Below are 24,604 nucleotides of genomic sequence, written 5' to 3' on the forward strand. Positions count from 1 at the left end.
TGGAGACGCATTTTCCTTTTATCCTACTTTCTTTATGTCGACCGGTCTTCATTCCTTACCACAGTTTTCCCCGCACCTTTTTTTTTTTTTTTTTTTTCTAAACTGCTTTCATCTCTCTATCAGCATCTTCTGTCATTGTGGCAATTTTCTCCCAACGTGGCAGGCATGCAACCTCTCCGTCTCCCCCCCCCCCTCTTTCTCTTGTCGCTGCCTGACGGTGTCAACAAGCCGGTGTAGGGGTGGCTGTTATTGTTGATGCCTCGGCTCCGGCGGCAGGTAATGAATAAAAGAGGATAGGAGAGATAGCAGCGCGTAGAGGGGCACTGGTACATTCCCCTGCATTACACGGCAGCTTGACTGTGTCACCCATGTTTATTCTCTTTGTTGGTGCAAGGTGAGGCCTGTTTTTAGACACACATGTACAGAGGCATTTGTGCTATTTATGCTCGAGTCAAATAGGGAGGCGCACTGACAAATTGGTTTGCAGATAATGGTTTTATATTCTCTGTTCTTTGTCGCCACAGCCATTTGTCTGCCTGCTAATGTGCAGTGACTTCAATTGTGATTTGCTGTAGGTTTTTTTTTCTTCTCTAGTGGATGCCCTTTTTGCAAGTTTCTTCTTTTATCTTGGCAAAAAGTGCTAAAATTTGACCAGCACTATACATATACAGTATTAGACAGACAGGTTCAGGGAAAGGTGAATGGGGTAAGAGCCTCACAACGCTGAGGCTGAGAACGTTTGTAGCCTTGACCACTTGGGCTCATACATCTTGCAATACTACAATGTATCCATCCATACATCCATCCATCCATCCATCCATCCATTTTCTTCCGCTTTATCCGGGGCCGGGTCACGGAGGCAGCAGTCTCAACAGAGATGCCCAGACTTCCCGATCCACACACCCTTCCTCCAGCTGTTCTGGAGGAACCCCAAGGCGACACCGGGCCAGCTCGGAGACATAGTCCCACCACGTCTTCCACAAGGCCTCCTCCCAATAGGATATGCCTGGAACACCTCCCGAGGGAGGCAGCCAGGAGGCATCCGGTACTGATGCACAGGCCACCTCTGCTGGCTCCTTCCGACGTGAAGGAGCAGCAACTCTACTCCGAGCTCCTCCCGGGTAACTGAGCTTCTCACCCTGTCTCGAAGGGTGCGCCCAGCCACCCTGCGAAGGAAGCGAATTGCGCTTGTATCCACGATCTTGTCCTTTCTGGCGTTCGAGACATGGGACGTCACCTCACTACAATATAATAATTTAAAATTATAATACAGGAATAAGGAACAAAAGTGTACTATCCTTGTTCTATACCTTTCTAAAGTAAAGGCAACCTTACCTTTCTGTGTGATTCTGACAGAAAGGCCCATGTCCAGTTACAACGCCACTCTCTGCAGCTTTGATCTAACACAGCCCTGCTCTCATGATCCTCCTTACACCTAACTCTGTCTTTCTATCCTCAGCTAAGTGACATAAATAGGGCCTCTTATTCCTATGATACACCCGTTCAGCCATTGAAAAAAAAGGAAATCCCTTCTCTCCCAAGCATGCTGTCAGATTAGGGTCCTTGCACAATTCACTCGGTGGCCCTGTCCCTCTCCTCTCCTCTCTGCTTTACTGCCCTGCCTGTGTGTGCCCTGTGTGTGTACGGGGCGTGTGGAGTGCTAACAGGCTGTCAGAGGAGAGATGACAACCGTGTCCTGCTTTGTCAATGCCACACTGTCACAACACTGGGAACAGCTCACTGAAAATGTTTCTCTGTGTTTGAGAGCAAGTCAGGCGCTCGATCTGATATGAAAGATGGAATCGATGTAGAAAGTGTGTTAATTGTTCTGTTGCTCGATAACTAGAGGGTTGAAGGGTCTACTCCAGTGCCAAAGAGCCCCGTTCCCCTTACACTTCTGGAAAAGCCTCACCCACTGTACTCTGCTTTAACATTGTTTCCATTTCTTATTGAACTGTCTGTATCGAACAGAAATTCTCACCAAAATGTGTTGTCTTTTTTCCCTCCCATTGCAGTAAGAACCCTTCTTCTAAGGATGGCATCATGACTCCTGGAACGCCCAAGGTATGGTTACTCTTACTTCCTTTCTTTCTTTAGTGTACAAAGCAATAGTGATCAAACCAGCTCCCAGAGTTTGTGCAGTCTCCCCTCACTGCACTAAGGGTGTGACAGCTTGTTGGTATATGGGCTCTGCCTAATATTTCATAGACCAGTCTTCTGTGTCCAACGCCAACAGGCCAAGAGTCACAGTGTGGGCCAATTAGAGGCGTGCAGACAGACAAAAGTATTATATAAAATAGACAGTATTGAATGCATCACATAATTCCTTATACTATATAGTGTTATATAGAACACTTGGAACTCATTGTTCAGTGACCCGATGAGAATGCCAAGATGTTCTACTATATAATTTTAGCTTGTGCACACTTCTTTGCTGCATTTAAAAGTTTATTGTCATGCAAAAAAAACCTTCAAGAAGTGTTTGATGTTCAGAGTGCTTAGCATGCAGAGGATAATTGTAATTCCCTCTTACCTGTGGTTGCTGACCCAGGCTTAGCTCGGCACTTGCAGCTCTGTGGGTGGGCTTGTTGTGGAGGGGGGGGACAGACAGGGTGGAGGGGGGTCTAAAGGCCCTCCTCTGTGCCCGTGACTGTGCATGCTAGTGCTGTTGTTTAGTATGCAGCGGGGCCCGTGGAGAAAGGAGAGGTTCGACCTGCGGCGCACAGGCCCGTTGTCATCGTATCCTTCATCTTCTGAAACATGGTCACCTGTTAGACCCAGGATTAACCCTGACGTACCATCACATGTGCTTGTTTGGACCAATTTGAGCATGCCACAGTATGTTAGGTGAGAAGGTTAGGGAGAAAAATGTCATGCCTTGGGTGGGCTTTGGGAAACACTTTCAGAAAAGGTTTTCGAGGCGCAAATGGCAAGTGTGGTTTCTATTGCTCACAGTGATTGTTAGGAAATGGAGGGCTCACGAACATAGCTGTGTAACTTACATTGCACTTCTTCTTCTTCTTAAAAATAAATCAACCAAGAAAAGCATTTACCCCTGGACTTAGATGACCTTATTGCTTCAGTGAAGATATGAACTTGAGCAAAATGCAAGCTAGACTTGGCTACGCTCTACGCTCCCTCCTCTTTGATAAAACCATCCCTTCGCTACTCCTTATGATTTTGTAATTGCCTGCTCCAACGGGACACCATTCCAACATCTTTATTCACAATCTTTTGTTAAATGTCAAACTCCAATGATTACACTTGAGCATATTCCCATAATGCCGCAGGTAAATGATTCCTGACCTTTTTAAACAGGTATAAAAATCCCATCCACACAGCGTGCACACACACCCGCAGCCGGCCATATAAGCCCCATGCATAATGTCCAATTTACAGTGGCACCAATGGAGGCTGGTCATTTGTCACGTATTATTATTAGATTACTGCTGTCGAGCACTTAAGCCTCTGCTCTGCCCCTTTCCACTTGATTAATAGGAGCCGACTGTAAATACAAATATTTCATAGCCGCCTCGTAAAGAAAGCCGGCACAAGCACACACGAGCGTATAAAGAGGGTCGCGGCTTGTAAAAAAACAATATGAATCATTTTTTCTTTCCTCCTAAGAGTTTTGAATCTTTGTTTTTGAACTCTGCAATATGTAGCAGTTATGAGTTGTTGGCGCAACGAGAATGTCCTGGGTTTGATTCCAGGTTTGTGCGGTGTTGGGATGTTGGGTTTACTCGGCATGCCATCGACCTAAAACATGCACAATAGGCTAATCCGCTATAGTCCTGATCAAATTTGTTTAAAAAATGAAGAATGAAGTAACTTTACCTTAAGTAATCAGCTTGAGTAGTGAAAATAAAGTCACTACTACTCGTACACCATTACTGCTACACTCATCATGCTTTGTAATACATGAGTAAAGCTTTAGTGGTAATAGTAACACTTTCCACCTCTGCATTTGTCAAAGTATTGTAAGTCAGATTTATAGTTCGGTAGTGTCCCATAATGTCAGATGCTGTTTGCAGATGTTTACCCTCCTGGCCCACCCCCCCTCACTCATTCTTCCCTAACTCCTCTTAACGTCCCATAAACATTAACTTTAATCAGTGGAAGGGATTTTATTGACAAAGTCACACGGGTTACATTCAACAGCAATGACGTGCTGCTTCGGTGGCAACACTGCGACACTGAATTCTGTTTTCTCGTTTGGACCGTCGCCATACTGCAAAATAAGTGTATAGAATAATCTCTGATGGATCAAAGAAGTTTCTATTGGTCAGCATCTGGTGAAAAATCTACTGAATAAGTTCTGCTTGTAAATGTATTGCGTATCTGGCATCAATACATCCCTCTGTAGTGACAACAGCAGGGCAGCCAAACGTTTTTGCTTATGTTGAATAAAAGTGTAATGGAAATAACCAAGTTTCCCTGAAGAGCTCAAACCCAGGGGCCAGAAGTGAACGAGGGACTGCACACTGGACACCGCTGAATCAAGGATCATTGTGACATTTTGAAAGTAATGCGTCATACTTTTGCTGATTTAAATAAGACCTATCCAGCCCAGACCCTCAGTGGAATACATTGAACGCTATCTGCTTTGCCGGGAAGATTTATTTCCCAACATGCAGCATTACTCTGGCCTTGTCCATGTTTATTGATTATGCGGCTGTCAAGTAAAGACATGCAGCTCCTATTGTACTCACACCCTGGAGGTGATAATATAACATGCTTATCTCCATTTAGAAAGCATTTTATTTCCCTCTCCTCCTCTCTCTCTCCACAGTCGATGCTGTTGTCGGTGCACATCAAGCGCGAGGGCGAGTCTCCCGTGGTCTCGCCGCTCTCCTCTGAAGACGCCCATCACTCCGACAGATACCAGGTCATACACTCACAACCAAGGCCTTGCACTGAAAAAGTACCATTTGTAACATTACATGGAATATGCCTAAAAAACACTAATTCGAACTGTATTCACCTGTAAATCCATTATCATTATCTGAACTCCAATCTGATTCTTTTAGTGACATTTCGAAATTGTTCTAAAATGTTGCCAATTGGCCATATATCGTTTTTTTTTTTTTTTTTTTGATAAGCCACAACTTTTTAAATTGCTGCAGTGTTTTTATCCTCTCCATAGCTTAAAACACAAACCTTTCCGAACATATGCATACAAAATAGCACAACATGTTTAACTAAATAGCATAGTCGGTCAAACAGATTGCTAGTTTCATTTAATTGTTACAAAGTTGATACAAATTGGTGAGCTTCACAGTTTTGCGGATCTATCGCTTTTTCACTGCACTAAGTATATTGAGAAATGCTAAAGTTTAAGGTCCAAACTTAAGTCTGTGGACGTTTGGATCTTATTCTTTTTTCTTTTTTTTTTGATTGACATTGCATTGCATGACTTTGCCTTTAGCGCCCACACTTTCCCATAATCATAGTTGTACGTAGCGTGAACTCCAAAACTATATTGCGTGTTTGCAGAGTTTTTAGCAATGATTAACATGCTGTAGGTCTATATTGTTAACTCGACCAAATGGCTAATTCCTGAAGCTTTTATCTCTTATATTCATCAAAGTTTGTTGGAGTAATTCTTGTGGCTGTGATGTATGGCCAGGTTAAGTGGGTTTCCCCCCTTACACCATAAAACTACAACTATTAAGTCCATGCAGACATTACATCCATACGTTTGAGATGACACAGCTCATAAAAGCCTCCGAGCAATAAAGCACATTTTCTCATTAAGTGAAACTGCTGAAATCACCTTATATTTTACAAATGATAAAGTCAATGGTCACTTTTTTACCACCCCTAAAATGAAGCATAAATGCCAACATGCACCTTTTATGTCTTTGCCAGTCTGTCTTATGGCTTTTCATGCTTCCATTTGTTCAAAACTCCATCAATGAGATATTATAAAGTCTTATATTATCGAGTTGTCAGTGATAGGACGCAGTCAGCATTTATAATGAGACTATGAATAAGGTGAAATATATCGTTTCTTATGTTACTTCTTATGCTAGCCTATATAAATACTTTTGTAGCAGAAGTAATTGTAAAATCTGACAAAAGCAGTCAATTTTGAACTGAAATGGAAACCCTAATGATGATGGTAGCAGCTTTGTATTTCTAGAATCTCTTACATTCACCTTAAACTTATTTTTTTTTCATGGTTCAACACTCTGCAGCTCTTCTAATCATAGACCGCTCACAGTCCATGCTGCTCCTAAAACGCGATGCTTCCCCCTAGTGGCCAAACCGCGACACACACGTTACGTCTCTCACATTTCCGGCTGGATTCGGTCACATGATCAAAACAAGCCAATATGGCGTACTTTCAGACCGCTGTTTGCCGACTCGGGCGCCACTTTCAATCCTTTTCCATCCAAATATAACACCGAGGCCGTCCGCTTTTTGCAGTCATGTATGATACCCCCGAAGGCTTTAGATTAGTTTGGTGCGGAGAGTTTGAGCGCCTGCAAATGGGGCTGTGAGGGAAACCTTCAGTCATGGAGGATGTGCAGGAGACCAGAGAAGTAGGTCCCCCAATGTTTACACTGCTCCTGTCTGTTTTGCAATCCACTGTAATCTCACCCCAAAATGCCACTCATGCCCATCTAACCCACTTATAAATATTCTTGAACACCCGATGCTTATATTCCTGTTTCTCCTTTGCTTGTTTTGCAGACGTTTTTACGGGTTCGGGCAAACAGACAAACGAGACTGAATGGTATGTATACACAGCATTATGCTATAAAATATTAATAATTAAGGCTATTGTTTTGACTCTGTTTGTAAGTTCTGTGTTAGTAATAGACTGGAAGAGAACAAGGGAGTATAGATCTCTGAATATTATCACACTACATGGTTTTGCATTCATATTATTTTTTGGGGAAATAAGTAGTGTTTGAAGATTCATATGGCCCTTTTAGTCCTCTGTTCAATGACTCGTTAATAATTTTAAAACATTAGTGCTGCAAGGTTGTAGTTATTTTAGTCAGTTTCATTAATTTCAATCCAAACCACTTTTATTTCTATAGCACATTTAAACAACATGACTCCTCCAAAGTGCTGCACAAAAAAGAGAAGTACACCAAAACATCTCAATGGAATAAAAGTCATCACAAAGAGAGTAAATGATTAAAAATAAATACATTTAGAATGTAGTTTATATGTAGTTTAATGTAGTCAGAAAACTATAATACTGCGGTAAGCTATGAGTCTCTAAGTTGTTTAAAAGTTATACTCATTTGCTATCTCTGTTCTCTGTTGCACATTCATCCCTTTTGCATACTGTTCTAGATTCTCAAATTTTAGTAGTGTTTTTAGTTTTGACCGCCTATTCCTTTGGCCCTGCTCTTTTGATATGTACCATTAAAGTTCTGGTACTAACGGTATAGAGAAAATAACAGTATCGAAAGCAGGTACTGAAAAAAAATTATATCTTTAGAGACTCCACGGTCCAGGGACAGAATTAAAGGAAGTTACTTGGTTGTTTCACCTCAAATAAATGATGCCCAAAAAAAGTGTTTTGTGGAATAGACTATCATTATTGTTCTGTTTTCTGGTTCTAGATGACAGATATTTTAGGACAGGTATTGAATAAAGTATTGTTTAGGTGTTGGACTCGAGGACCAATAATGATTAAACGTGTATGTGGTTTGGTTGATTTGTTTAAAAGGGACCATGTACAATTATAACATAAATGTTGCCATTTGATGCGTTACCAGAGTTACCCTGAGGCACATTTACATCTGCAGTCCCTGGATGTCAAGAGTGACATACATTCCTGCTGGACCTAATTAGCTTCCTCTTTTCTTTTACTTAAAAAGGCTGCCATGATTTGGGTTGCAATTGCAGCCCTTTTTCTGCCTTCAGGGTGGTATGCTTTCACTGCTTGCTAAAAATTAATGTTCCTGTGTGCCATTTGCAGTTAAGAAGAAACGACAGAGAATAATTGTGTAATGACGGCTGCGCTGCTCTGTTAAATTTCTAATTAAACGTGCGCTGGAACAGGCTGGAATGTGATAGGAGGACGATGGCGTGAACGTATTGCTTCTGAAATATAAATGTTAGGAATCTTAGGAAAAGCGTAATCTCATGTGTATTTTTGTGTGTCTCAGCTCGTATAGGCAAAATGAAGAGGAGGAAGCCTGAGGATGGGGGCCAGGTATGTCCGCTGTGCAGTGCCCCTTTGACTGGGAGCGAGGAGGAGATGAGTAGACATGTGGAACAATGCCTCATCCAGGTAGTACATTCTGGGCCTGGACTCACTGGACAGTTCTTCAGCCTTCCCTCTTGTAGATACTGATCAGCTCATCCCTTTTTTCCCTCTCTAGTCATGATGAAACTCAGTAGTGACCTTTCCACCACAGCTAAAGCTATGCATCCACATCATATGGGAAGTCTATCGAAGGATTTTTGGGAAAAGGCACACAGATTTGCTCCTATTCTGTACAAGTTACCCATATATTGTGGATTCATTTGCCTTTTCTGACTTTTGTATTACTTTGTAGAGACTTGATTAGCTTTCTGTGCTTTTTATACTTGATCATTACAGTTGGTACTTTTCTTCTTCCTCTTTTCGAATAGTGGACACAGTTAGACCCTATGACACAATATCACAACATGTTACACTTATACCACTTCTGTATATTTATATTAATGGATTGACTGTGCTCATTCTCAGCGTGAGGGGGCATTAGATGATGACTCCGTCGATATGGATGGTGAAAACGGCAGAGGATTTGAGGAGTATGAGTGGGCAGGACAGAAGAGGATCCGAGCTACAGCGTTGCTGGAAGGCGGATTCAGAGGTAAGAATCAACTTTGTATCATCTCTCCCTCTCTACTTGCTATAGATTGTTTGATTTCCTCCATTGTCTTTGTGCACCCATATATCACCCTGCTCTTGTCCACTGCATGCATGTGAGTCCTGTTGCCTGTGAATGTGACCAGGGAGGCATCATCGTGGTGCCCGTGGTCCAGTGGCAGTGAGGGGTGGCTCGGGGTCAGGCCAGTGCAGCTTTGGCTCAGCCCTCCTCAACTCTCTTAGCTCGGGGAAGGAAAACACATTTAGCCGGGCAATTGACCCAGTGGTCACCACTCTGTGCTTGTATGTGTGCCCAGAAATGCAATTATAGAAGTGGATGGGGGAGCTAGTCACTGGGGAGGTCTCGGACACAGCACTGTGGTCTTGGGCTATCCCGGACCAAAGGTTTCCATGGTCGAACAAAAACATGTGCTGAGTGGCGATCAGTCGACTAAACGCTGAAAACTACAATGTATTAGAGCAAAATATCACTGATAAAACACAAACTGACAGGGACTCACAGGACTGCGATATCAACTATCAATACATAGAAGTACTAGGAAACCAAGAACACAAGGTCACTTTCCTCAGTGACTCGTGGCATTTTGATCTCGTAAGCCCATAACTTTTAGTAAGTTTTACTTGGTGAACAAATATCAGGAACTTATACCACAGTTATGCTTCGATAAAGTTTCTGCAGTGTCAGTGAGGGGTCTTTACCATTTTTAGTGTTCATTAAATCATTTAAGGCTTTATTACTAAAATTGAAAGAAATGCAGATACACTCCGCCTCACTTTGATCACTCCTTCCTCTGGTGATGGATTGTTCCTTTAGTTAAACACATTGTTATAAAGAGCCGTGCTGTGCCACACCTGACTCCCCTCCACCCTCAGCCTGAGACAGACAGGAGACGAGGCAGATCAATGCTGAAATCTCAGCTAAAGCTAAGACGGTGCATGGGGTGGAGGTGGTTTTCCCACCTGTCCATATCTCTTAGCGTTGTTAAACGAGCAGACACAGGACCCTTCTGCTGTGCACTAATGGGGCTCTGTGTGATGTGACACAGATAACTGAGGTGGCCTGGAGAGACCAACATGAAACACACACTCGGGGTCCGGGGTGCACACACCACTCTGGGCTCAGAGGAGGATTTGGTCTTGAAAGCTCTTGGTGTTTCTAGCAGACGCGCTTGAATCCAGGAGGCTTTGGCTGGGTAGCAAGCGGCTAGACGGATAGAGATGTTGCAGGGGGTCTCCTCAGCTGGAGAGATGAAGACAGCCCGATCCCTCTGTGAAGTGCCTCCATCCGTCTCCCTTTGAGTGCGCACATAAGAAAAGCAGCGAACAAGCCTCTTAAGGGCCAGGGGAGAGAGGAGGGGCCAGGCGGCAAAATCGAACAAGATCAGTTTATGATTCAACTCTGTATGAGGACACTTCCCTGTGTCTCGCACCAGCTTAGCCTGCTTCAAAGAACATAATGACACAGGCACACAGACTGCTTTATCTCTCAAGCAGACTGTCTGTCGACTGTCTCCCCTGTCAAGTCTAACCACTCTTGGAAATATTAAGATAAAATACAATGTCGAAAAATAGTAAGTCTGTTTCCAACCTGATTGATTCATATGTAATGTATTAATAATTTGTTGAAAAATGTTTTGAATTGTATATGACAATTCTTTTTAGTGACATTGTTTTGAGCCATAGTTTGACTGGTCAAATCCATAGACTTGATATCCCGCTGCTCTCCGAGGCAGAGCGGTATAAGAAGGGGATTATGGCAAGTTGAGGCGGCCCAGGGGGGATTGAGTTGAGCAGAAAGTGGAGAAATCTTTTGCTTTGTAAACAGACTTCAAACATGGCCGCCTCTTGCCTTTGTGTCTGTGTCCCTCTTCTCATCTCACTCACTCGATCTGACCTGTAAATGGCACAAAGATAGTGCGGTGACATTTGACCTTTCTTTCTTTTTTTTTCTCCTGATAATTGCTATGGTAACAGGATGTCGCTCCCAGGTCGCCCGATTATTTAATCTGAGCTGGCAGTTGGTTTTGTAAGTTCAGCGATGTTGACACTGCAGATGAACATGTGTAGAGTATGCAGATGAGGTACAATCAGGTGTCATTGCTTTTGAACGAGTCACAAAGAGCAAGATGGATTCTGAGGAAAAATGTCACTGTATATAACTGGGTTGATCTCTTTAAAAAATAAAAAATCACCAAATGTGCTATAATGGTTTAAATATGCATGATAACTTAGTGCAATTGGAATAATAAACTAAAGGACTGTGCATTATGGCAGAAAAGAAGGAAGCGGAAAGGAGGGGGTTGCATAATGTGAGTGAAAGGCACTTGGAGTGAGTCTGACCTTTCCCTGGCCAGATTAGATTGGCCTGCCAGGACCGCTTAGAGGAACAGACAGCGGCAGCACACTGGCTCTTAGAAAACCGGGTACAAGTATACGCGACAACATTACAAAAACTTGCCTAAAATAGTCTTCAATACTGTATTCAGTGGTTACAAATTTTATAAACATGCATTGAAGCTGGAGTGCAATAGTCTCAGAACATTTGTCTGGGAATTAAAGTAGTTTTAGCACATATTGTTGCCTTTATTAGACACTTAACCCACATCATAGCAGTGGAGCTGGTGTCCATCCATTTTTAAAAAATTGCCGATGGTGATAAATGACCATCAATTAACAGATAAAATACTGTGAATATTTTTAGATCTGTATCAATATAGCATGTGCACCTTAAATTCAGCAGTCCCCTGAAAACCTATATCCTCAATAGCAGATCGGGGCTCACGTTCTACCCGCCATTGTTCCCATATGTTCTCCTCAGCTGTCGAGACCATATTAAAGTTAAAAGGTCTTTTTTATTTGATCACTAAAAACCATGGGCCTGTTGTAAAAGAGGCTTGCAAAGGTGCCGCGTTTTATCACTTACTCTCTCCTCTGCAATCATTTTTTTTTTTTTTCTCCCAAGTGCAAAAGTGAAAGGAATTACAAAGTCAGAAGTAGATGTAGGAGTTGTCATGGAAGAGTCAATTTATTTTCATCTTCAATATAACCACTGATACGACATAAACTACCTGACCAAATAAAAGGTCACCACCAGAAAAAAGGTCATAATCTCATGCTTGCTTGTGGTAAGCATTCTCTGTGGCATTGTTTTGATAAGCTTGTGCAGTGGCCATTGTTTTTCCACAAGATTATGGACTGATGGTGGGAGAGTCCGCCCACTGCGCAAAGCCTTGTCCAGCACATCCCATTGATTCTCAGTGGGGTTAAAGGAATAGGCCACTGTTTTTCCATACTGAGATATGTTCTTACCTGAGCTTAGACCAGTTGATGCATAGCTGTCTGGTCTTTTTGTGTGCTCTCAGTCACACAAAAAAGACCAAAAATGCTGTTAGCATTTAGCCTCTCCTCCTCCATGTGGCAAACGGAATAGAATTGAGAAGCGACCAAGCTCTTCCACGTTTTCCCTTTTTAAATATGGTTATGTGAGCGGTTACACGATCCAAGTTTAGTTACACAAACATGTCGATTTTCTAAGCGGATAAAAGGGGCACTGTATTGTAAGGTGTAACAATACCTTAGGAGCTCTCCGTAGAGGAGAGGATGAGAGCCTAAATGCTAAGAAAATCTTTGGTCTTTTTGCGTGACTGAGCAGGTGCACAGGTAATATAAAGCCTTGACTGTGGTGTCCAATCCATGAGTGAAAATGATGCCTTGTGCTTCCTGAACCACTCACTCGAAATCTGAATCCTGGAATTGTTATCTTGGCATATTTTTTTGATAACACTGCTGGAAATGTTCAAATGTGTGCAAGTGAGTGAACTAAATCTTATAAAAAATTGCAAATCTGTGTACTGTAGTCCAAAAAGTTGCAATTAGATATTTTTGTCCAAAATTGTGCTTGTATTAAGTTCTTAAAAAATTAACTTTGAATCCGACTGTATCCAAGTCCATTGAGTTACCGCTGTAGAGCAGCAAGAGCAGTGTGGTAAACCTACTGTCGAAGACGCACTTGGACAGAGGGTCTTAGAGGATGGCTGTCAGCGCTGCCAGGCTCCTATGTTGTCCCACTCCCACTCGCTCTAGTCCAGCGCAGACCTTGTAGAAATGGGGATAGGTGTAAATAAGACCGCTGTCAGGGCCTGTCACCTGCAGACACACACTCATTCAGCTTTAAGTGTCACACGTATGCTCACACAGACACAGCCCCACTCTACCGCGGAGCTACCATTGGTGGGTTTTAGTGACAGGGAGACAGACACGTACCTTTAAGGAGTGGGAGACGAGGCCTAAGTGACAGAGGGACGGACGGTTTCAAACAAACTCGGAGGAGACGCTGCGACGTGGCGGGACACACACAGCTCGGGTTTGCACGGCGACTTAAGTGGAGCTGAAGGGAGCAGTCAGGCCGCGGCGTGGGGTTTGTCTCTGCGCTCATCACAGGGTTTATAGAAGTGCCAGTCAAACGCACACGGACATATTTAGAGTGTGTGTGGGCCGCCGGGAGATTGACGGGTGAAATGTCGGTCTTAATCAGAAGTCTAAATTCCGTCGCAGCCTCTTGTCTGAGCAATTGTCAGCTGTGATTGGAATTGTGAAAACAGTCGAAGTCTTAAATGGTAGTTCTGAAACTGTTCGCCAAACTATCTATCAAACCGATTCTTATTGGAATATAAATATGCCCTGTGTTTTCAAATGTAGAAGACAGTGACAAGTAAAAGTTTAACTGAGTAAAAAGTCACTATTCCCAAACAAAACCAAGGGATTATCAGGTCAAATCATGGTCGTCTGTTTTATTATAAATGTATCAGTGGATCATTTTTCATCTAACTTGCATTGCCTTTCTTGTGTGCACTGGTTTCTGTATAAATGACTTTTTGTTGAAACGCCATCTATCCATGTTCGACACAGATCTCTTTTTTAAAACTCAACAGCGTTTTCTCTGTCGTCCACAGGAACAGGTTTTGCCACGTGCAGTATCAAGGAGAACGGTGCAGACAGCGACGCTGACCTAGACGTAGATGGCGATGACACTTTGGAGTACGGCAAGGCTCAATACACTGAAGCAGACATCATTCCTTGCTCGGGGGCTGGAGAGGACCAGGGAGAGGCCCGGGAACGAGAGTTGCTACGGGGCGCTGTACTCAAGTATGAAGCCTCCATCAGTTAGTTGGAGCAAAGATGGCCTACAGTATCTCGTCATGCTAATATACTCTTTGTTTTGCAGTGGAGGGGTGCCTTCTAACAGAATAACACCCGAGTTCTCGAAATGGGCCAGTGATGGTAAGTGGATTTATTGTGTCAGGCGCAAGTTGTGATAACCTCTTCTACTCACACTCAGGGTTTACTTGTCTTTAGAAATGCCTTCAACGAGCAACGGAGAAAGCAGCAAGACAGACGCCAGTACCCCGTCCTCCTCCTCCTCCGCCTCCTCCGCCTGTGTCCCGCGAACTTGCAAAAACAGTGAAATTGAAAAGTAGGTTATACATGTCACTACAGACGCCCCAAAAATCTTACATAGTGAATTGTATAGTCATTTGAATAGTAGTATTTATGTGTCTGATTGAGCTTTGAGTTACATTAAACAGAAAAGACCTCGTTCACGGTATCACGATCTCTCAAAATTGGTTGATCTTAATCAAACTGCAAAGATTTGAGGGGGTTTTCTGCTTATGTGTAAGGTGAAAAGGATATAGCACTTAAAAGGGACAACAAAAGAACAAAGAAGTGCTGTTTTATCGTCGTTTGCATGACATCAGAAAGTTCCCAGATCTAAGCCCTTCACCGGTTTGACTCGCGCCTCTACACTGTGTCCTTTCCATTAGTTCCCCTCTGTGCCAAAGTCCCGCACACTGAAATTTCCTCATTTCCATCTCCTCATCCATATTCCACCTCAAGTAAACAATCTAACACAGAGGGACCAGGCCCGCTGCATAGGTAATGGGGGTCAGCTCATTGCAACAGAGTGGTCCTGGCTGGCGACACCGGCGACGGGAGAAGAGAGGGATTTGGCTGATTGGTTGCTTCTGCATGTCTGGCATATTCTGTCCTTTTGCCCCATGCATACGAGCACACCCAGCCCGAGTCAGGGTCACGCGCCTCTCATCTCACTCTCGATTTCTTTAAGTGTTTTTCTTTGTTCTTTTAAAGGGCTGTTTTTGTTTTTCCCTGATTTTTCCATTTCAATCTTGCGTCAGTCTGAAGAAAATGCCCCATTCCAAATAAAGCTGTTCAGAGTAACGTTATGAATGTGTAATTATATCAAGTCTTGCATAGATAGATAGATAGTTGATATTTAAAGAAATGAATAGTGGCTTGTGTGAAACTAAATGATAAATCATTAAGTTAATACTGCACACAAGTAGGTGGTATGGTTTAAAAGAAATGCTGCATGAAAATAAAGTTGGGGTTTTAGTGGGCATCTTCAGCAGGGCATGTCTTAATTTAGAGATCTATTTAAAGGTGCCCACCTAGATGGAGAATGATTGCACTGGAACAAGCAGTCAACCTGCTGGCTAGAACAATTCCCTGCCTCGCTCTTCTCCGCTCGCTATAAATGCATGCATTTGTAGAGCTAGTGTGCCCCTCCGTCCCCAAATGAAAATGAGATTTGTCTCCTTTGGTTACATTGATACATGGTGCGTGTGTGTGGCTCTGCACATGGCAGCGTTAGTGAAATCTCTGCCTCTGATCCCAGATGGGTAATGATGTGGTCGCCTCCCGGGGCATCCTCGTTCCCCTGCTCATTCCCCTGCAAGATAAATGAGCTCATACACACACGCACACACACAAATACATGTACAACAAGCAGCTCTTTCCCTCCAAGATAAATGGCCCTCCAATGTCGCCAATGCGATTGCTGCCAAATTTGGTGCTCCAGCTGGAACAATGCAAAGAGATTTCCATGTGGTTTCCACAAATAATTGAATCTGTCCTCAATTTGGAAGTGATGAAGCTAGATTTGAGGCCCGCCACACACGGCACACACACCAAGGCAGGCGTAGCGGAGGCATCGGTCTCCGGCTCAGCTTAGATGCTGTGTTGCAAGTTACATTCCCCCTTATCCTCTTTCGCCTTGAAACGCTTCAAAATCCCAGTCTGGATTATTTTCAGACACTTTCTGAACTGCCCCCATCCCTCTCCTTTTTGCCACCTGGGACCAACACACAGATCGGGGGAAGGCAGTGGAAATCAATAGTGACTTAAATGTTTTATCATGGTGTGTCAGTGTAGTTAAGGCTCCGGTTAACTGGGTGCAATACACAATCATTCCTTAAAAGATTTACTGTTTTTTGTTTCATTTTGGTTGCACTTAGATTTTAGATTCACTGCCTTCAAAGCTAAATGCTTTGCACCGAAAGGCAGAAAGAGATTTTCAAATTAATTGGTGTGTAAGTTTGTGTTTAGTGGTGAGTGTAGAAGAACAGAAATGTAAGAAGACAGTAGATGAAGACACGTGGCTGATTAAGATGGATGGCAGAGGTCTTCAGCCCGTGTACACACAGACCTCTGCTAATGAAATGAGAGATAGCCCCACACACAGTGGGGACACCGAGCTAAATAGAAGAAGCCAAAGCCATCTATCTGTCTCTGTCAGACTCCTGGTGTGGTGTGGCCATAGGGATCACTCTGGAAATACAAGGCTCTCTCCAAATAAATACAGTTATGTGAATTTTACTTTCTTGTTCACAAACAGAGAAATGTAAGTAAGTCAATACTTTAAATGTTTTGTTGGAAATGTTAAAGTAAAGGCCACAGCATGCCTGCAGTGATGTCTTGACCTTTTCCATGGTGTCTCAGCCAAAGAAACGGAGATTAAGTGATTTCCTAAATAGTAGATAAATGCAGATACTTTATATTCATGTTGAACAGTTCTGGAAGATCTGTTTTCACCGAAAATGGTGCTGAGGGGAAATTGTGCATACAACTTCACAAATCATGTAGAACTGTCGTAATTTATGTACATTTTTGCAGCTTCTCGTAATGTTTTCTAATATTTAGCAGACTGTAGGGACTACCTTTCTGGGGAAACTTATTGCTACTGAGAGTGTGAACAAGTAGTGTACCGCTCTGCCTTAAATTTCAAGTTTCAACACGAGGCAGTGTGAGTCGTGTAACTTTGCTTCCCAAAGGGGTGTTAATGCAGCTTTTGGCTCCTGGATTTAAACTGTTAAAGGAGGAGCAGGGTAAATAGTGTTTCTGTCTCAAAGCCAAGGTTTTTCCAAGTATTAGTCTCCGTTGCTGACACTTTTAATCTTTTAAGTTTGGTTTCTTTTTGCTTATTTCTTACACTATGCTGTTGTCGTGAACCTTTTGTTTGCTTTTGTCCAAACGGTGTTGCATGGAAGGATCCTTGTTGGGAGTCAGTGGGACAGGAGGCAGTTTTATTGCACTTGTTAAAAATGGGACGGCTCAGTCTGAGGGACAACCCGTCTTGTCTTATCCAGACCAAAGTCCAGTCTGCTTTATAAGCTAAGAGCCTAATCAAGCCTAAATGGCTTTTTACAAGATCCGCACTAATAAGAAATGAAAGTAACGGCGTTTATAGGGCATGGACTCGAGGTAAAGTCTCTACTTGGCCTTTACAGACACAATGGCACTGATGAAACAGACTTTTCTTGCAGAAGCTTCAGACTGTTCATGTCATTCTTATTTATTTTCTGTGCTGTATTTGCACTAACCGTTTAGAGACGCAAACATTTGAATTAACTGTATATAATCTGGAATTATTATTATTTATCAATTATTATTATTATTTTTACCTCTGATTTTATGGATGCCCTGGATTAAGCCATATCCTCATTCGCCCCTGTGCCCCTCCCCTCTCTTCACTTGCCCTTCTCTATATGGATCAATATCATAGATCACTGCACTATCAGGCTGCAAAATGACCACCATAAACACACACTATGCTCATCGGTGAACAAATGATAAGTCATCTCCCGGTGTGCCCCGTGCGACGAGCAGCCACAGCAGCGTTGTGCTCTTGGTATAGACTTTATTGATTTACTTATGGCCGTTTCATATGCTGGTGCACAGTGTTAAACGCACATTTCCTCTTATTATATTGAACATTAATCAGTGACTGCTTAGAGATGAGAACAAGCGAGGGACATGCAGTAAAGTTAGTTTTAGAAATGAGAGACAGCTTATTACATGGTTTTGAATCAAGTTTAAAGGTCTGGGGGGGAAAATACTCATACAATTATATGCATCATTGGTTGTTTTCTTCAAATTAGGCATTGCTAAGAGACGTCTCTTCTTCTGTTCTGCAGGGTAACGGAGGAGGAGTCCACGGCGACCACCATGGAGGCTCTGAAAGCTCGCATCAGAGAGCTGGAGAAGCAAATACTGAGAGGGGACAGATACAAGTGTTTGATCTGCATGGTGAGTCCATGCAAACAACTATGTCTCTTTGTCACTGCCATCAAGTTTTATCAAGAGAAGCTGAATTTTCCAAACCAACGAGTTATGCATATGCCAAAATTCATAATATCCATCTCTTATAGGCTGTTCCCCAAGCTCTCGTACTTGGGTCCACTGTCTTTGTTTAATGCAGATTCTGTTTCGTCCACCTTTTCGGTCTGAGACGTCATTTAGACTAGTCCGCATTTATCGTTTAGTCCTATTTAGGGTCTGGCTATGTCTGATAAACGCTCAATGACATTTAGCTCACATTCAGTCCAAAAAATCTGCTTACTTTAGCAGACACATTCCTCTTGATAAAATGTTTTTGTGTGCACCTTGTCTGCACGTTGCACATCTCATCTTTTGAGCACCTGAGAATGAAACTGACTGGGAACTGTGGTTTTGGTGTGATGTTACTGAATGTTTGCATGGCTTTGCTCAGTACCTAAACTACCGTCTTGTCCATGAAACCCTCTCATTACAATGCCTTGTGAAGTTATGCACAATCCCAGTCATCCTCGTCCATTCCAAATATCACATGAAAATCCGGTGCAGGTGAAGGTTAAACCAAAGCCCCAGTGCTTTGTGCTGCTTGTATTGATGATTGATTGGACACACAGATCAATAACATGAGCAACATGTTTAACCTTGACAACAGCGGGCAACGTGAGGGACATGGTCAATATTCATGCACTTCGAACGCTCACCAGTCAGCCCCCTGGTCCCAGCACCTTTCTCTCAGTGCTACTACTCCCCCCCCCGGTCCGTGTTTGTGTGGCCCGCTTTATGTCGCGCTCCCGTGCTGTCACTCTTCTAGCCGGACGACAGTGCAGCGTCTGCATCCTGGACCTATGTGTGTGAGTTAAGCGGGTAATTACCGACGGCTGCACTTCCTAAAGGTCAGCAGGCGCCCGAGGTGACACGGAGGGCAAGGCACAGCGATCGATCACTCACAGCCCCACACGCTCCGGGCCCCGCGCTCCTCATCTGTCTCTGTCCCTCTCACACGCGCCCAATCAGTGTCCACCAACCTGTCAGCACGTCTCATCTTTGAGTCATCTGTGTTAACTCAATAACATGGTAGTTAGCATAATGGTTAGCATCATGAGAGGATTTGTGTAAAACTGGAGGAAGTTTTAATATTCATGTACTATATTGTTGGAGAAAATAAGGTCTTTAAAGAGAGTTACTTTAAACTGGACGTTGTTTTCCAGGAATATTTTTGGGATTTTACTCCCATCTACTGGTCATGTAGCAATTTTCACATTCTTTATTGTAGATGACAATTCAATCATTTTCATTTGTTTCTCATTTCCCGTTGGCTGTCTTTTTATGTTTTTCTGCAAGGCTGTCCTGTCTGTCTGCGTGTTCTTGTTTACACGTTTGTGCTGCTCACTGGTGTATGTAAAATGACTTGAGCCAGCCATTATTAGATGCCACCTTCAGTGCGCTCTCCTCTCCCACCCTCATCCTTCCCTCAGCAGAGGAAGCCTGCTCTCCAGTCAGGTGTGGAGATCAAGAGCGTAGGGGCGTGGCCAGGGCCCCGGCCACTGACCAATGAGGTCGGCGCGAGGCCGCCTAAGTCCCTTCCCCTCGGCCTGTACTGCCTGTACAGAGGCCTTGTGATTGGTGGCTACAGCAGCGGCATAAAGAGGCTTCTCCCACAGGCTTTAAGGAGGGTAAGGCACTCCTCCCTCCTCCACCCTTCCCTCCTCACCTCATGCCTGCTGCTTTTCTGATGGAAAAGAAAAGTTTGCCCTTTCGTTTGGGTGCAGCCATTGCTCTCCCCTCCCTGTGTCTCCCACGTGCTTGTTGCCTGCCAGATGTCAGTCTGCTTTTGCGTGCCTCACAGGATGCTGATTCAATTGTTTCTAAGTTTTATAATGCAGGCATTGTGGTTAGTGGCTTGTATCTTGTGACTGTGTTGCACTGTTGTTTGACTTTTTTTTTTGCATGTGATATTACTGAACATTTGGAATAACATCTTACTCTTTTATTTTAGGACTCCTACACAATGCCCCTCACCTCCATCCAGTGTTGGCATGTCCACTGTGAAGAGTGCTGGCTCAGGACTCTGGTACGCACCAACCCACACACGCACACACACAGCCCTCACTGCAGGGCACCTGGTCACCACACACAGTTTTTGCAATCTCATTTCATCCCCAGTGCGTCTCTGAGCAGCCGTGCCCAGTGGGACAAACTAAACTGGAATATTCCTCAGATGACCTGTTCCCTCTGCACACACACACACTCTCCTCTGTCTCAGACGAAATAGCACCCAAAAGGCTTGTTAAAATGTGGGAATAAAGTGGTCAGTGTGGCCTCCAATGACTCCCCTTTGCCCCTGGGGTCCATGTACACATAAGCAGTGATGTCGCTGGTTATTGGTTAGTCTAATACATTCAGTACTGTGTAATTAGCGGGTGCTAATGTAGTAAATGAAGCGCAGAAGAAATAGTGCTGTGTTGCTGCTGGGGGGATAAACAGTATCCTAATTACAGCAGTTTTGAGTCAGGGGGTTTAGCTTCATTGTTCGTCACCTTATTTTGTTAATTACATCTTATTTCCTGTGTTCTAAAGCACAGCAGCAAAGTTAAGTTAAACAAATACAACAAAACCCCTATTACCCTGGCCAGCAAGAACACATTATGAGAATAGTTTGAGTGTGCTGCGTACCTGCATGCTTCACTTATTGGTTTAATGTATGGAGCATTAAACTTCTAGCCTGGAGACGGCCATTAAAACAGTAGGCCAGGCTGATCAAAGTAAATGCCAGGCAATCTAGTTAACGTCAGCCCTGCCCCTCGCCGCTTTAACGAGCGTGGCAGAGGGGCACAGCGTGACGGGCACACACCCACACGTGCCCACACCAACGCTAAACACGAGTACAAAGACGTTTGGGTAAACAAATACGACTTCAGGCACATGTAAACTTTTTTAGGAGAAAATTGAAAGCTGGAGGATTGTTTTGAGGAAATGGTAATGGGCTGTTTGTTTGTGCATGTGTAATGGTTGGCAGTCATGTATCCCACTCAATTCAGTCTTAGCTGTCACACATTTAACTTTTTCATCACACTAAGTATTGTAAATAAAACAGAGCTCACACAGAGATGAGTACTATCAAAAGTCTAGATTGTGTATGTCTGCTGGAATCAGGGGTTGCTATTGCCTCTGTTTGTTGTAAACATCACACACAGCTCTACATGGGGAGAAAACTAGATTAATGCACATTCTTCTTGTGTTGCAGGTCAATGATTAAATTGTTTAAATTCCTTTCAGCCATGTTAAATGGATGTCAGGTTTCTCCAGTAGATATGCTGCTTTTTTATCTAATGTATAATAACATTATTCCTTTATATTTCCTTGAATCAAGGCACTCACCTCCACCATTGGTCCCAACTCGCAAATGCTCACGATATTTGTGGCCAGGTTGAACTCTGTATCTGGCTTTTAGTTGTTAATTGTTTTAGTAACACTCTTACAAATCCACTCACATCGTCACGAGTTACTATAGTAAAAGAAGGGTCGCTAAATTCTAATATTAAGCACTCTCCCCTTTCCTGTGTGTGATTTCCACTAGCAGACTATTAATTGGCCAGAACCAGAATGTGGAGGAAATAAAGTGGAGGGAATATGGTGAAGCTCCAGCGAAGTGCTGCCAGCCCTGGATGTGGTTTAGGCAGCAGCAAAGACCACCCAGATCAGACATAATTAGCGTTTTGTTGTTCATTATCACCTGATGGTGTAGGGCAGATGGCCCACGATCAAAGAAGTATGGAGGATATACAAGGTGTGGGTTATAGGTCCAACAGACAGAATTTACTATAAATAATTTTGCATGTCAAACAACATTACACTCATGAGTTGATCCACCCTTCTTTACTGCAAGAAAAAATAAAGTGATATCCATCTTAAACTGAAACTATCCTTGTCTTTATTTCCAGGGTAATAAGAAGCTTTGTCCACAGTGCAACACCATCACCTCACCTGGAGACCTGAGGCGTGTCTACTTGTAAAGAGCACACCCTGCCTCCTGCCCTACCATCATTTTCCACCTGCCTTCTTGGATTCCATGCCCACTTCCTGATGCCTCTCATTTGTTTGTCTTTTTCCTCATGGCCTGCACCGGTAGCTAAAGACCCCCCCGCAAGAGCACACAGACTAGTAGACATTAACATGTAAGCTCTTTAAGTGGGGGGTCCAAATTGTCAAAAAAAAAAATATGCTCAAGAAATGGACTTGCAGTGCTACCAATCAACAGGCACAGAGGGTTGGATTGGATTTTGTGCATTTGCTTATGACTATTCCACACCAGGACCTGGACCTACGTGCAACTTCTATATCAACATTTCAGTGGTGCTGAAATGCCTTTCTGTTTTATCATGCAAGAAACTGTTGAGATTTAAAAAAAAGCTACTCAATCAAACTGAACTGAGAACGACCTCACCTCAAAAAGGAGTTTGATGTTCATCTCCCCTCGTACCCCCTTACAATTTTTCTTTTTTCTTTCCCCCTCATTTTGTGGTGTTCTAGTGAAGTAAAAAACCAAAATGTCACCCCCCTCTGAAATGCAAGCACATGTATTATAGTTCTATGTATGTTTACAATGTTGGCTGTAAATGACATAGAGTTCAAGCATACACACTTGTTAATATAGAAATGACCACAAGTTACTGTACCATTTTCAGACACACACAGACCTATACGTAATCTTTAGGCCCTGTTTTTACCTCTCGGTGAATGGCTATGGGAATAATATTTGGGGGAAAAAATGGCGTGAACTAAAGCCTTCTGTATTTTTTAAGAAAAGATTTGTCAAGTTTTATTTCACTGTACAGAAATTTAAAAAAAAAAAAATGAAAATAAAAATGCAATTTCAGTATTAGATGGGAAACATGTTTTGCCTCTTGGTCAGATGATGTCAAAAATATTTGTATTGATGAACAGTTGCCCAAAACAGGAATAATGTTGTAACTGCTTTGTTATACCCCGCCTCCATGTTTCGCTTCTCATTTGGTTGAACGGAAACAAAATCAACTCTCGACACACTTTTGCTTTGCCCTCAAATGTCTCAAAGGATTTTCCCATAAATTATTCTAATACTGCATTGCTGCAAAAACCCCAACCTTTGAAACAGGAAAGGCAGCTTCTTTCGGGCTATAAAATGGATGTAATGGCAACCCCCCCCCCCCTCCTCCTCGAAGAACTCTACAGTGGCAGCAGCAGCCAAGGTGGTGGTGTGCTTTGTGTTTGTAAAATTGTATTCTGTGATGTCTGTATTGTTGTAAAAAATGCTGAAAAAAGACAAAAATAAAACTTCTCAAATACCGTGAGTGGTCTTTTAGCCAAATGAGTCCAGATAGGTGATTATCATTTTTTTTTCAAAAATATCGCCGATTTGATCGAACACCAGACCAATTTGGTCTAGAGTACTCTTACTTTCCTATGTATTCACACACACACAAACAAAAAACAATTTACACCTATGTCGTGGCCCCAAAGGTGACTAATGACACAGGAGGACTTGTGTCAGCTGTTACTCTAATAAATAGCCTACCTAAAAAGGATTATTGTGAGGAAAAATAATGCGATTTTACGGTTATTCATGATGATCGAAAAATACAGAAAATACAGAGAATTTCACAAATCCTACTGTACTGTCTAAATGTTCACAAACAACCAGACATATGTACATTTTGATATTAATTGAAAACCTATTAAATATTTAGCCTGTGTGTTCTTTTGTCTTATTAGTCGTATCTAAAGGAAGCAAGCAGTTTTGCTTATACTGCGACATTGCAAACGCAGCTGAACATGCTTCTTTTGGGACTCTTCCTTTGGCAAAAATAGATCATATTTACAGTCTGCCCATTGGATTATTGAAACTGCCGCTGACTTTGTTATGGGGTGGATTTAACACTGGACGCTGTTTCTTTAGCCTTTACCAGCGAGAACGCACACATGAGACGCGATGGCGGGTTACCATGGGTCCTAAAATTCTTACGATTAACCTACCGTGAGCTTTTATAACCGCGATAATTATAAAACCGGCTAATCTTGGCATCCCTAAACCTGACATTTTACATCTAAATGATCATCTTAACTCACTTATTTGTTACACCACATATTTTTTTCACTAAATGGTGTAACAAATCCATTTAAGACAACACAAACCTGCTTATCTTATTCTGTCACTTTTATGGTCACACTCTGTTGGAAAACTTGAGAAATGTATTATTTTGGGCTCTAGAGGGCGCCATTGCGCACTATAGCAAAGGGCATGGGCATCAGGTTAACGGAGGTGATAGCGCCGCACTCAAAACTTCCACCTTTGTAAGATTTATCTCTTTT

At 42.9% G+C, this 24,604-nt stretch overlaps 1 protein-coding gene across 6 annotated transcripts in view; it reads left to right on the plus strand.

Moving 5' to 3' along the window:
• rnf220a (ring finger protein 220a) overlaps nucleotides 1-23,579 on the plus strand; it is a 122,282-nt gene extending 98,703 nt beyond the window's left edge. For 2 of the 6 annotated variants that reach the window (XM_079568848.1, XM_079568852.1), the window contains 12 exons: nucleotides 2,016-2,064; nucleotides 4,793-4,888; nucleotides 6,700-6,742; nucleotides 8,136-8,260; nucleotides 8,702-8,828; nucleotides 13,798-13,990; nucleotides 14,070-14,125; nucleotides 14,201-14,318; nucleotides 18,118-18,229; nucleotides 19,732-19,929; nucleotides 20,253-20,327; nucleotides 22,198-23,579. In XM_079568848.1, coding sequence (XP_079424974.1) covers nucleotides 2,016-2,064; nucleotides 4,793-4,888; nucleotides 6,700-6,742; nucleotides 8,136-8,260; nucleotides 8,702-8,828; nucleotides 13,798-13,990; nucleotides 14,070-14,125; nucleotides 14,201-14,318; nucleotides 18,118-18,229; nucleotides 19,732-19,929; nucleotides 20,253-20,327; nucleotides 22,198-22,269 — 1,264 coding nt within the window. In that variant the 3' untranslated portion in view covers nucleotides 22,270-23,579. The remainder of the gene's footprint in view (nucleotides 1-2,015; nucleotides 2,065-4,792; nucleotides 4,889-6,699; nucleotides 6,743-8,135; nucleotides 8,261-8,701; nucleotides 8,829-13,797; nucleotides 13,991-14,069; nucleotides 14,126-14,200; nucleotides 14,319-18,117; nucleotides 18,230-19,731; nucleotides 19,930-20,252; nucleotides 20,328-22,197) is intronic. The other 4 variants (XM_079568849.1, XM_079568850.1, XM_079568851.1 and 1 more) reach the window with 4 other exon arrangements.
• The last annotated feature ends 1,025 nt before the right edge of the window (nucleotides 23,580-24,604 follow it).

Source organism: Gobius niger (assembly GCF_951799975.1).
Source record: "Gobius niger genome assembly, chromosome: 13".
NCBI classification, from domain to species: Eukaryota; Metazoa; Chordata; class Actinopteri; order Gobiiformes; family Gobiidae; genus Gobius; species Gobius niger.